The 12,185-nt window shown below is 44.7% G+C and overlaps 1 protein-coding gene across 3 annotated transcripts in view; it reads right to left on the bottom strand.

Annotated features, from left to right (window-relative positions):
• Nucleotides 1-12,185, bottom strand: part of FAH (fumarylacetoacetate hydrolase) — a 44,529-nt gene that overhangs the window by 7,925 nt on the left and 24,419 nt on the right. For 2 of the 3 annotated variants that reach the window (XM_029574579.1, XM_029574580.1), the window contains 3 exons: nt 11,733-11,832; nt 10,955-11,085; nt 1,721-1,796 (listed from right to left, as the gene is read on the bottom strand). In XM_029574579.1, the coding sequence (XP_029430439.1) occupies nt 1,721-1,796; nt 10,955-11,085; nt 11,733-11,832 (307 nt within the window). The remainder of the gene's footprint in view (nt 1-1,720; nt 1,797-10,954; nt 11,086-11,732; nt 11,833-12,185) is intronic. The other variant, XM_029574581.1, reaches the window with a different exon arrangement.

Genomic DNA, 12,185 nt, shown 5'->3' with positions numbered 1-12,185 from the left:
GGTAGAAAAGGCACAATTTGGCTGGCTCTGTGTGTGCAGGGTGGGGACAACCAAGAGTTGGAGCCAGGAAGAGCGAAGTGCATCTGGTAGCTCTGCAATCAGTTCTTCTCCCGTAGAGCTAATTGGGGAGAGGGAGAGACTGAAGTCTGCGCTTTGAGGAAAGAGAGGCAGACAGCTATTTTTGCTTCATAGACGAGCTACATGTAAAATCCCAACAAGGGACAGAGGAACCAGGAGCTGAGAGAGAGAGATACTTTCCTTCCAGAGATATCCAGGCCCAGGAGCACATTGATGGATCACCCTCCTAAGAGTCCGAGTTAAGTAATCTCAACTTTGCACAGAGATTATCTTAGCAAAGGAGAGAGGAGGATTATTTCCTTGCTTTTGTCACAAATTCAGTATCTCATCTTAACTGCTTCAGCCTTTCAGCCAAAGTCAAGCACAAACCCTTCGTGGCAGGTACTGGGAAAGAAAAACTGATGGACCATGATCTTTCCATAAGAGACTGAAACCAGGCCCACTTTCTGTTTGGTACCAAGTAAATCATTTGGAGAAGCTCTCCAGAGAGAGAGCGAGAGAGAGAGAGAGACCTTTCACACCCTGCACTGCTCATCTGTTTGGTTTGTCATCTTGCCTGCTCCACCATCAAGAGGGACTTTTTCATTCTTTTTCCCATAAAATTTTGTGTTTGGGACAGGGTGCACCCTTTACAAACTGGTGACCTTTGGGTGGATCTATTCCCTCTCCCCCTTTTTATTTTTGAGTACTCAGGGGTAAAGACAATTTTTGAAAGTTGCGTATTTCACTGGTTTTCTCCACAATCTCTCTATTAGCGTTCCTTTTTTTTTTTTTTTTTTATTGTCCATATGAGTTTGTTGGTTTCCCAGGCTAACAGACCATACCCAGTGTTATTTTTGCATTGTTTGATTTAAAATAAGAAAACTGCAAGTTTATGTTATACTTCACCACTGTTAATGTTCCAGTTGGATTTACTGTCTATTTACACAGTACTAGTAAAAGGGTTAATTACTGTTTCATTCTGGTGTGATGATCTTATCTGGTCTGTGGCACAGAATTGTGATATCGGGGTGACCGGGACCCTGTCTCATTCTCCATGCAGACTATGACACTGAACATAAATCATATTAGTAAGTATAATTTCTCATGTGGTACTCATAGGGGTAATTCATAGTCTGGACCAGGGGCGGAGCACATTTAAAACAAACAACCCCCCTCAAAATGTCTCTTACCCAAATTCTCAAACCTGTTGCAACCAGAAGACAGCAGCACCCGCAGACACTCCTAGGATGATTACAACATGAGACCTCAGGGAATATCAGCGGTACCTCCAGGACTTGCTAATTAACTCCATCACCAGGAGGATGAGATTTCTCCTCCATCAAAAATTCTGGATGTTAAATTATCTTCCTGTGGTTCCACAGACACTCTCAGAAATGACCACGAGTTACCCATAATCATCATCACCTCTCACTCTCTCTTTCTACTTGCTAACTGGTACACCAGCTACCCCCAGGCTTCACACAAGCTAGGGTTGAATTTAGGCCTCTTGGCCCAGATGAAGCTCTTGTCCCACATACAGAAACTGATGTACATCTTCATTTGCTTATGCAGGACATCTCAAATCCTTCCTTCTATGCAGCACTGCAAGAAATCAATTACATAGCAGAAATGTGTGAGAGATTGAGAAAGTAATCATTACCTTTAATGGCCACACTCAGGTTTATATCAAAGTTATAGGGATCATCATGAAGCAGATAGGGAAGAGGCCGAGGATCCTGAAAGGAGAGAGAGCAGGTAAAGTTGTGGAGACAGATTACTAGCGGGGAGTCACACGATCCTCTTTTAAAGTCTTTAGAAGGAAACGTATGCCTGTTTGTTTCATGTAAGCGTGACAGAGCCCCTGCTCTGGCTCTCCTTGTATTATAAACACACTGAGAAGGAGCCATCCATCCCCCTCAGGCCCTCCCAGCTGGAGGATCTGGATTGGATGCCTGAACACTATTTAGCCCCATCCCTTCTAAGACACTTTTGGATCAGTTTGAGGACGTAGTCAAACAGTAAGGATAATTATTTTCCCACTCTCTGCTGAGGTCTCCCAGGTTTTAGAAGTGAAACCTCCCAATGCCAGAGAGAGAGATTTGTAAGCCTGATGCCCTTTTGTGGTAAAAACTAAGAGCCTCCTGGAAAGCAAGGCAGGCAAGCACCAGAGTGAGGGCAGAAGACGTAGCCGGTTTAACTTCTGAAGTATTTTTGGACTTGCACCTTCCTCACTGAGAACTAACGTGATCCCAAGAGAAGTTACATCCCTTATTTACGGATATTTCTGGGGACCCCGTTTGGATCTCCACAAGCAAGGGAGCAGGACAGGCTGAGAGTCAGGAAAAAATGAAAGGATCCCTCCAGTACGATTCCCTCACAGCCGCTGGGTACACTGCACACATTAAAAGTCACCAGGGGCTACCCGGATGCCTGAATAAAGGACACCTGCCTATCTAGAACCAGACACACGTGTTCAACATTCAGAGGTAAAGTCCACATTACGGAAGGATGCACTTTAATTTATGAGTATTGATCAGTAAACTTTCATTTAACACCCAGACCTGCTGGGAATCACCTCTATTCTTCAGACAGACTGACGTCTGTGCACTATGGCCACAAGCAAGAGCTCCCCCCCTCCCTCCCCCAGGCATGGAGAGTGAAGGTAAATTAGTCATGTGCCCTGAAGGGAGTTACCACTTCCAAAAAAAGAGGTCACATGAGAAAATGAGGAAAACAGTAGCAGAGAAGTGACTAGAAGTCTCTAGTCACATGAGACTAGAGAAGAGGGAAGAGTATTCAAGGGGGCGCCAACTGCATTTCAATCCAAAAAGGCACAACCAAAAATCCAAAGCCCAAATACCAATCATGAGGCAAGAGACAAAGCGTTATCGGGGGGAGGGCGGTCGGTGAAGGAGCTAAAATTCCTCACAGAGCAGAAGGTACAGCCCAGGGAAGCAACACTACCTAAACAGAAAGCAGCTGATGAATGTCTTATCACTGTGGAGAGAAGGGGGCATTACAGAGAAAAAGCCCAGCCCAGAGATTCACAGAGACAAAGGAAGCTGCCAACTGCAGTTCTGAGGCTGAAAAATAATGATTTGCTTTGGAACTGGAGTAATGTGGCAGACTGGCTTATTGATTCAGCAGCAACAAGCAAGTTTTGTTTCATAAACATTGAAAACAATTTGAAAAATAAAGTGTAGCTAGCAGATGGGAAATGCATTCCATGTGGCAGCACCTCTGTATGACGCCTGCTATCAGTGCAATGAGCAGGTTTGCTGGGCCCTTCCACGTGGATATGTGCACAACGGGCCATGCATAACAGCTCCAGGGGCTGCGGGTGACAACTTGCAGAGAAGCACCACACAGGCACACGGGACAAATGCCCAGATGCTGAACAAACAGATGTTATGTTTAGAGATATCTCCCTGCACAGGGGACCCTGAAATGCAGGTGCTGTCTGAAAGAGAAAGCAACATGTGCTCTACTGCTAAAACGGCAACTGCAACTAATCCATAGTGATCTACGTGGACCAATGAAGACAGCAACCCCTTCCAGAAACAGACGGTAATTGCTCCCAATTTAAAACACAAAAGTGGAACATTGGATAATATCAGGGGATATGTGGCAGTGGCAAGCGACAAGTTTCAGTAGAAACCTGGAACCAGTTGTATGGAGAATGGACAGAGCACGTGAATCACAGCTCCAGGGCTACAGTCGCGGGCTGGCGCACTGATGACATCACGGGCCATCACGGTCGCCAAAAGAAGCAAGAGCTAGAGTAGCATCAGCTGTGCAGGCCGAAAGGGCTAAGAGGAAGTAGTACCGGCCACGTGGCAGGAAGGAGACTGTGGGGGGACGGGGTGACAGATTGTGCTCAGGGCCAGATTTAAGATTTTGGTACCTGCAGGCAGGACCAGGGTGGTGCCTCCTTCACTGCTCCAGATGTTATGAGGGGTGCCAGATTGCTACTGTGCTGCCCCTCATCCCTAAAACAAGTCCTCTTCAGGCTCCTATAGAATTTGGCACCTTAGGCACTTGGCCTTTGCCCAAATCTGGGCCCGATTGTGTTCCCAGACATTTTGGTGAGGAAACCTCAGGGGATGTCCTTGTTATGAAGAATTTTGGGGGAAAAGTCTTTTGTACCTCTGCAAGAAGAAATAAGTAAAATGTTGAATCCTGAGAGAACTGTGGGTATAAGTAAGTGGTACCTTGCATGAGAGAACTGTGGGTATAAGTAAGTGGTACCGTGCATGAGAGAACTGTGGGTATAAGTAAGTGGTACCTTGCATGAGAGAACTGTGGGTATAGGTAAGTGGTACCGTGCATGAGAGAACTGTGGGTATAAGTAAGTGGTACCGTGCATGAGAGAACTGTGGGTATAGGTAAGTGGTACCTTGCATGAGAGAACTGTGGGTATAAGTAAGTGGTACCTTGCATGAGAGAACTGTGGGTATAGGTAAGTGGTATCTTGCATGCTAGGTTTCCGTTACAGCACTCGGATACGATTACATTTGTGCAAGACGGTCGGTCAGCTATCGATGATGATATCACTTTATTTAGGCTGGCAGGAGATACGATTATTATGTCTGTATGGGTCGGGAAGATATCTGAACAGCGAGTGGTAGTAAATTTAGTTGCTAACAAGACATCTTGTCCCGGGAAGGAAAGGAGGGGTGAATGCTGCCCTCAAGACATATTTTCCCAGGACACCTGCTGTCTGCTGGGTGCCAGCAATCCTCAAGCTTCCTGACTATTTTCCCAATGCTGCTCACATGATACTGCGTGGTATTTGCTTCATGGCCCTGGGAAGGAGGGTGAAGCAGATGGGCGCATCCTCCCAGGTAGGGAAGCTCGCGCTCAGGCTGTGTTAATGGTGTTGGCGAGAGCGTTTCAGAACCATAAGATGACGTTTCAAGGACTGCTGAGCAGAGATGGGGTCCACCTGTCAGAGAAGAGGTGCAGCTCCTTACAGAAGAGAGGATCATCCGGGAGGGTGAACAAAATCCCAAGGTATGAAAAGTACTCAGATAAGGGGGTCCATAAATGCATTCGAAGAAACGGGGGGAAACAGGGCAGCGCTCTGTACATTAATGCTCACAGTATGGGAGAGAGAGTCCTAGATCAAGAGGCAGTCATGGAAGAAGCTGGCTTGGACGTAGTGGCTATTGTGAAGGCCTGGTACATGGAAAACAATAACTACAAACCAGAAAAAGCAACTGCTGTACTGTTCAGTAGTATAAACAACTATCAAAACAGTGCAATATACTAAGAAGAGTTAGAAAAGATGAACATGCTGCTCTTACAAATATCATCACATATTCCTCTTTAGGGACTTATTTCTGTGATTGCTGTAAAGATGTGTTTAAAATATTTTTGTAATAAATAATAAAATGAAGTATTATATATAAAGTTAGTGTGATATTTGTAGTATTTTCTAACTTTTATAAGTGTATTGTACTGTTTTGTTAGTTGCTTATACATAAAAAAAACCAGATATAGTTAGTTATTCTGGGCTACAATCTATTAAGCAAGGACTGGGTACAAAGACAGGGAGGAGGTCTGGCGTTACCTATAAAAATTATTATTAAAGCAACAGAATTACTGGGCTTAGATTAGGAGGTGGCACTGTGGGTAAATCTGGAAAGAGGGAAATGTAGCCACTCATCTCACTGCCAGGTAACGCGAGGGAGGCAGCATGTGACTGGGACCGTCCAATCAGGAAAGGGCTCGCATCACTCATCTCACTGCCAGGTAACGCGAGGGAGGCAGCATGTGACTGGGACCGTCCAATCAGGAAAGGGCTCTCATCACTGCCAGCGGCCGGCATTTCGCAACTCACTGTTGCTTCTTCAGGAGTCAAGAATCAAGTCGAATTCTTATGAACACAGGAGAATTCTAAAATAGTAACAGAGGCCTTAGTATAACAGCAGCCATGGCCTAGATAGATTTCTGTCCAAACATTTTTGTGCCGAGTATGGCAGCTGATGCATTTTGTTCCAATATCTTGTTGTCGAATTATGGGTCAGACATGAAATGTTGATTTATAATCAATTTATGTTTGTATGGATTTTATGATGTTTAATGTTTTTGTTTTGGAATGTTTATATTGATATGATATATGATATTACCTTATGTTGCTTTTGTAATCATCCAAGAGCAAATAATTTGAATTGGTGAAATATAAATTATTTTAATTAAATAAAATCTAATTAAAGCTTCAGCAATTAGGTCTCTGTCTCACAAACAATTTATTTTAAAAAGTAGAACTTGGGGTGGGTAGGTAAGGAGGGCCTAAGTATTCCCAGGCATTTCACTGTTAAGTTAATGCAGCTAAAAAATATGAAATGTCACCCAAAACATAAAAAAGGTTGAAAGGCAGCTTGCAGCTACATGAGCCAGAGTCCTCATCCCTGGCACTCGCTGACACCTTGTGGCCACTGCTGGTGCTGCAGTGAGATTATTCCAAATTCCCTGCTTTTATGTACCTCCTAATCTAATGGTTACACACATAGTAACATTATACCAAGGGCCAGCAATGTGCTTTACAGCAACCAAACAATCCCAGCTGGAGAGTCTCCTCATCGGTCATCCATCGCTCTCATATCTTTTCCATTCTTCCTCACATGCTGCACCCATTCACTGCTTCTAAAATCTCCTCTACTGTCCGCTTCACTTCATCTACTTCTCCAGACAAAAGGTTTGGGAATCTCCAACACCCTTTGCAGTCCAGAAGGATGCAAATGATCCCCTTCTCTAAGCTCATCACCCCCTGCCAGGGCAACATGAATGGCAAGATCCCCTCACTCTCCTCCCTCTCTATCCCAAGCCCAGAACCTTCTCCCCTCCATTCCTCCTCCTAACTCCAGACCAATTTATTGGCTGTTTTGTCCCTCCTCTGATCCAATTCAGCTACCACACAGCTTCCTCCTTTTGCAGTCCATGGCTACAGGGTTTCTGCTCCCAAACTAGTAATTAGTGGTGCACTTTCTCTGGCAAAATGCTCCTCAAATTCTTTTTACTTCAGGCCTTTTAAAATTTGTACATTTAACTTTTTTAAAAAAGTGTCAATATTAGAAAGTCTGATAAGCAAACATCGTGACACTTACCCAGCTCGTGGGGCAGCCGAATATGGGGCTTTGGGTTAAGCAGTTAAACATTGCTAATGAGCCCTGAATCTCACACAGAGCCCACCCCAGGGACGCTGCCAGCGCCAGTACATGAGTTCTCCCTGCACAAACTTATAGGCTCATTCTTTATTCTGTGATGGGCTGCTGTCGCATGCGTTAGTGCCTTATCTCACGTGATAGCGTCCTCATCGCGGCGAGGACCAGCGCTGACATTATCAGCGGCAGCAGCGCAGGAAATATCACCACCTTTTCCCGTGACGCCATGGGGGCGATAAGTGCGGCATAGCCGCACTGCTGCGATGCAGAATGATGAATCTAGGGGCTAGCAAGCTAAATGAATAAATTGACATGGCTACAACTGAATGTTCCTAATATTAAGCCGAGTGTCTGTGTCTGTCTGTTTTCTGCATGTGGGCAGGACAGCCACTTTTTAAATGCTTTTTTTTCTCTCAAGTCCTTTATGCCAGGATTATAAATCATTCTTTTTGGACCCCTTAAGAGTCCCTTTGATTAGCTTGACAAAGACCAGAAAAGCAAGCTAGAGAGAGAATGAAACCACAGCAGCATCAGCACAGAAAACTACCAGAGATTCAGCAGTGAGCACTGCAGAGGGCATGGAAAATGGGAAGAGACAGAGAGGATTAAGTGAATGAAGCATGAGAAACTGATAGAAATGAACTGTGCTGCACCCTACAGACTAACAAGTGCCGGTATTTATACTCTGCAGATCATCTTAGTATTTATCCTAGAGAGCATTCCGGGTAACGTCAGAAAATACTTTCTCATGGAAAGAACGGTAGATGCATGGAGCAGCCTCCACAGGGACATGAAGGAGATAAAAATGGAAATGCAATTCAAGAGAGCGCAGGACAAGCTCAGAAGATCCCTTGTTGCTAAGAAATGAAAGTAAGGCATTGCAGTTCTGATCGAACGTCACATTCCCTATTTATTTAAGATTACTTCTAGCCTGCACCATCCAGAGTTCAGGGCGAGTTACAGTTGAACATACATAATAAAAGCCATTAAAACAAGGAGCATAAAATACAAGAAAGTACTGAGAATTGGGCAAAGAGCTGAAAGTCTGTGCAGGAAGGAGCTGGCTGGTCCATATTGAAGAACAAGGTTTTCCGAGCATCCTGAATGCTTTGTAAATGCACACGCTCGCTCCCTTGGTGATGTGTGCAGAGAAGAGCTGGGTGCACACAGTTTTACTGTAGCGTTTATCCAGGTGATGAATGACTGAAGATACACTGGCACAGTCAGTACAAGCAGCACCAGTAATCTGTTCCTACATCCTGGTGCAGTTTTGGGTGACTTGTAGCGTTTATCCAGGTGATGAATGACTGAGGATACTCTGGCACAGTCAGTACTGGGCTAATGTGTTCCTACATCCTGGTGCAGTTGTGGGTGACTTGTAGTGCTGTTATTCTGCTTTGTGGCAAATGAGAATATAAAAGGCTGAAGTACTGTACATTTATAAATGATTTTATATGCTGAAGAAGTTTACTTTTGCGAATGATTTTTGGGCGACAGTGGAAATATGAGATTTCAGGGTGAGCTTTTGATCCAGGATGACCCAAGCTTTTGGACTCTGTTGGAAATTTTAATTGATTCATTTTGATTGTTTAAAACTTGACATACACAGCTTATGCTATGACCAAGAATGAGGATTTCGGAGGTGGGGGGTGGGGTTAACATTGAGGGCAAAGCTGTGATGAGTTAAACAAATTTTAAGGAGGAGAAGCATAATGTACCAGAGTTGGCAGTAGTGGGCCAGGATGACTTCACCATCCTTCCTAAAAATATTTATTGCAAATAAATCCAGCAAGGCATTAGCTTAAGCTCTTACCAAATGGCAGGCTGAGAGGATACAAAGCCTTACAATTGAATCATTTCAGGATCACAGAAAATGTGAGGTTAAGGAAGGTGAAGCTTTAAACTGGTGCCCCATGCAAGCACACAAAGCAGGCTTGTCTGACACGCCAGTGCATGGCAAGTTTCAAAATGAACCTGTACCCCTGTATCTGCTTATTTACACTTTCGGATAAGAGAAGAACCAGGGGGCACTCCATGAAGTTAGCAAGTAGCACATTTAAGACTAATCAGAAAAAATTATTTCACTCAATGCACAATTAAGCTCTGGAATTTGTTGCCAGAGGAGGTGGTTAGTGCAGTTAGTGTAGCTGGGTTCAAAAAAGGTTTGGATAAGTTCTTGGAGGACAAGTCCATTAACGGCTATTAATCAAGTTTACTTAGGGCATGGCCACTGCTATTAATTGCATCAGTAGCATGGGATCTTCTTAGTGTTTGGGTACTTGCCAGGTTCTTATTTCCTGGATTGGCCACTGTTGGAAACAGGATGCTGGGCTTGATGGACCCTTGGTCTGACCCAGCATGGCAACTTCTTATGTTCCTGAGCACAGATCTTCACTTCTTGGGAGAGTATATAAGATTTTGTATATACAGGACTATGGATGCACACAGACAGAGTGCAGTTATGTTTGACATTGGATGTTGATGCCTCCATAGACAAAGTCTTGATAAACTCTTCTTACATGAAGGACTAATAGAACATTGCAATGGATACAGGAACCAGATCCACAGAGTGACGACCGGTGGTTGAGAGTGCAGGAAGTGGGTTTGAAAATCGCAATATCTATGATGCGATTCTGGCTTCTATGCATTATCCTGTTAAGGACCAGATTTTACATAGAAGTCAGTATAATTTCAAGGAGTAAAGTTTAGAAGTCCTAACTATATGAAAAGATAATGCTGGGAAGAGACGTGTGTGTGCTGCCAGCTTATGTGAAGTTTAATGAGCCTGGTGGAGCTTTATGTTTAATGCGTAGGATACATTTGTTTAATATTTTCATGATTTTATCTTTAATTTTAAAATGTGAATATGCATTATAAACACTTAAAGGTGAATTTTTAAACTGGCGCGCACTGATTTTATAACATGCACACGCCAATACTCACATGTTATAAATCAGCTACTTGCACGCACACACGCGCCCGATTGTGCTGACTCACGCGCGGCAACGCGATTGGGAGGGAACTTCCTAAATCCTCTACCTACTTTGCCTGCCTTTTCCCCTCTCCGCCCCGACCCCTAAAACCCCTCTAACTAGGTTTTTTTTTAAATTTCAAGCCTTATCTGCTCCCCGGATCAGTAGTAAGTTGCGCTGTCCCGGTTTGCCCCTTTGTAAGCATCGGGGTCTTCCGCGCTTTCTAGGACATACGTGCGTGGCCGCGGCACTTTGAAAATGCCGTGGCCCGGCCATGCGGATATCTCCTGGTATTGATGCACGCTGGCCTTTTACATTTTGAATAATTTAATAAAGTTTAAATTAAAATGCTGACCTATTGGTTATGAATAGCTGGAATATGGACTGAGGCTTGGATTCTGCCTTTCCATCAGAAACCTGCGGGGTAGCAGTTGTATTCCTGTACTGCTGAATATGTTTACTAAACGAGGAATAGGAGTCTGGTTCTATCAGTTTCTTTTGGCAAGCCGGGAGATATCGGAGGTACCTGCCAAAGGCGTTCTCCCCACCGTGCTATGGTTACTCACCTTCCCGGCTGCTTCTTAAGTCTTTAAGGGAGGGAAAACCCCATGGTTTGTCAAGGACATGCAGGGCAGAGAGATGGATGAGAGATGCAGGGTAGAGAGATGCAGGGTAGAGAGGTAACGACAGCGTGCACACGGTGTAGAACGTCCCGTCGGTCACAGATTATGGCAGACTCCTGACTGCCGTGCTTACCTGCACTGGATTACGCACTACGAAGGGCATAAGAGCTTCCATAGGCACCACCCACGGGGAGATAGACGTGCCAAAGTTCTTAGCGAGAAACGGACCCAGTGGGATGTATTCCCACTTCTGAATATCTCGAGCTGGAAAACAGTCAAACATGTTCAAACATGCCTACCCAGAATAAAAACTCACACCTCCACCAATAAAAAATAGACCACATTGCGTCTGTTCCATCTTCCTCATACTGAGGAACCATATGTTGTTATCCTCTCTCCTCGCTCACACCGAGGAACCATGTTAATGTTACTGTTACTGTTATTTCTCATCTATCCTATTTAATTATTTACCCTCCTCCCAGTTTTCTAATTCCCTGTTAAAATGTTTACTTCCATACTTTACCAGTTTTGATGTAAACCGGCATGATGTCCACAACTAATGCCGGTATATAAAAATGTTTAAATAAATAAATAAATAAATAAATAAATGGGAAAAAAATGTTTAGTGCCACGGCTCAAAGCCACTGCTTATTTCTGGGAGCGAACCACTAAGGGTACTTGTGACCCATACTGGCCACTGCTGGGCTCGATGGACCTTGGCCTGACCCAGCAAGGCATTTATGTTCTTAAAGGAGGTGGACGAAGGGGAAGAGATATCAGAACCTCAAAGTCACGGCCGCAATGCTTCCCAGCCTTTTGTAGCCACCCCAGGGGAGTTACTTGCCTGTGTGTCATGGAGGCTTTCATACACACACACAGCAGTCATTAGAAGAACGGAAAACACTCCTCACCACTCCAGTCATTCATGAGAACCATCCCAAAGATGTGCTCGGCGGCCCTGCCAATAGGAATGGGCTCCCCCAGCTGGTTTCCTCCTCCCACAAAGAAAGCCTGCAAAAGAAAGGTTGACCTGATGTGAAACGAATCCATCGCGCTGGAAGAGCGGGCCTGCCTCTCCCATCAGCCTCCCTCCAGGCCTCATTTCCAAGCCCTTTCCAGTCTCCAGATGGAGCTTACAGTCCTGCAGGTACTTTGAGGACAAGATTCAAAGATCCCTCAGCACCTCGGTCTGGTGATGAAGACAAGATATCAAGCGTTAGTCCCCAGCTTCATCCCACTGACCTGGCCCTGCCTCAGTCTCCATCCACTGGGGAGGGCAGAATGCTTATTTAGGGAGAGGTCCTTATTGCAAGTCAGAAATACGTTTACCGGGATAGAGAGCAAAAGAAACAGGTCAATGCTGC

This window comes from Rhinatrema bivittatum, chromosome 13, assembly GCF_901001135.1.
Source record: "Rhinatrema bivittatum chromosome 13, aRhiBiv1.1, whole genome shotgun sequence".
In the NCBI taxonomy this organism is placed as follows: domain Eukaryota; kingdom Metazoa; phylum Chordata; class Amphibia; order Gymnophiona; family Rhinatrematidae; genus Rhinatrema; species Rhinatrema bivittatum.
This window is presented reverse-complemented; position numbering and strand designations above follow the sequence as displayed.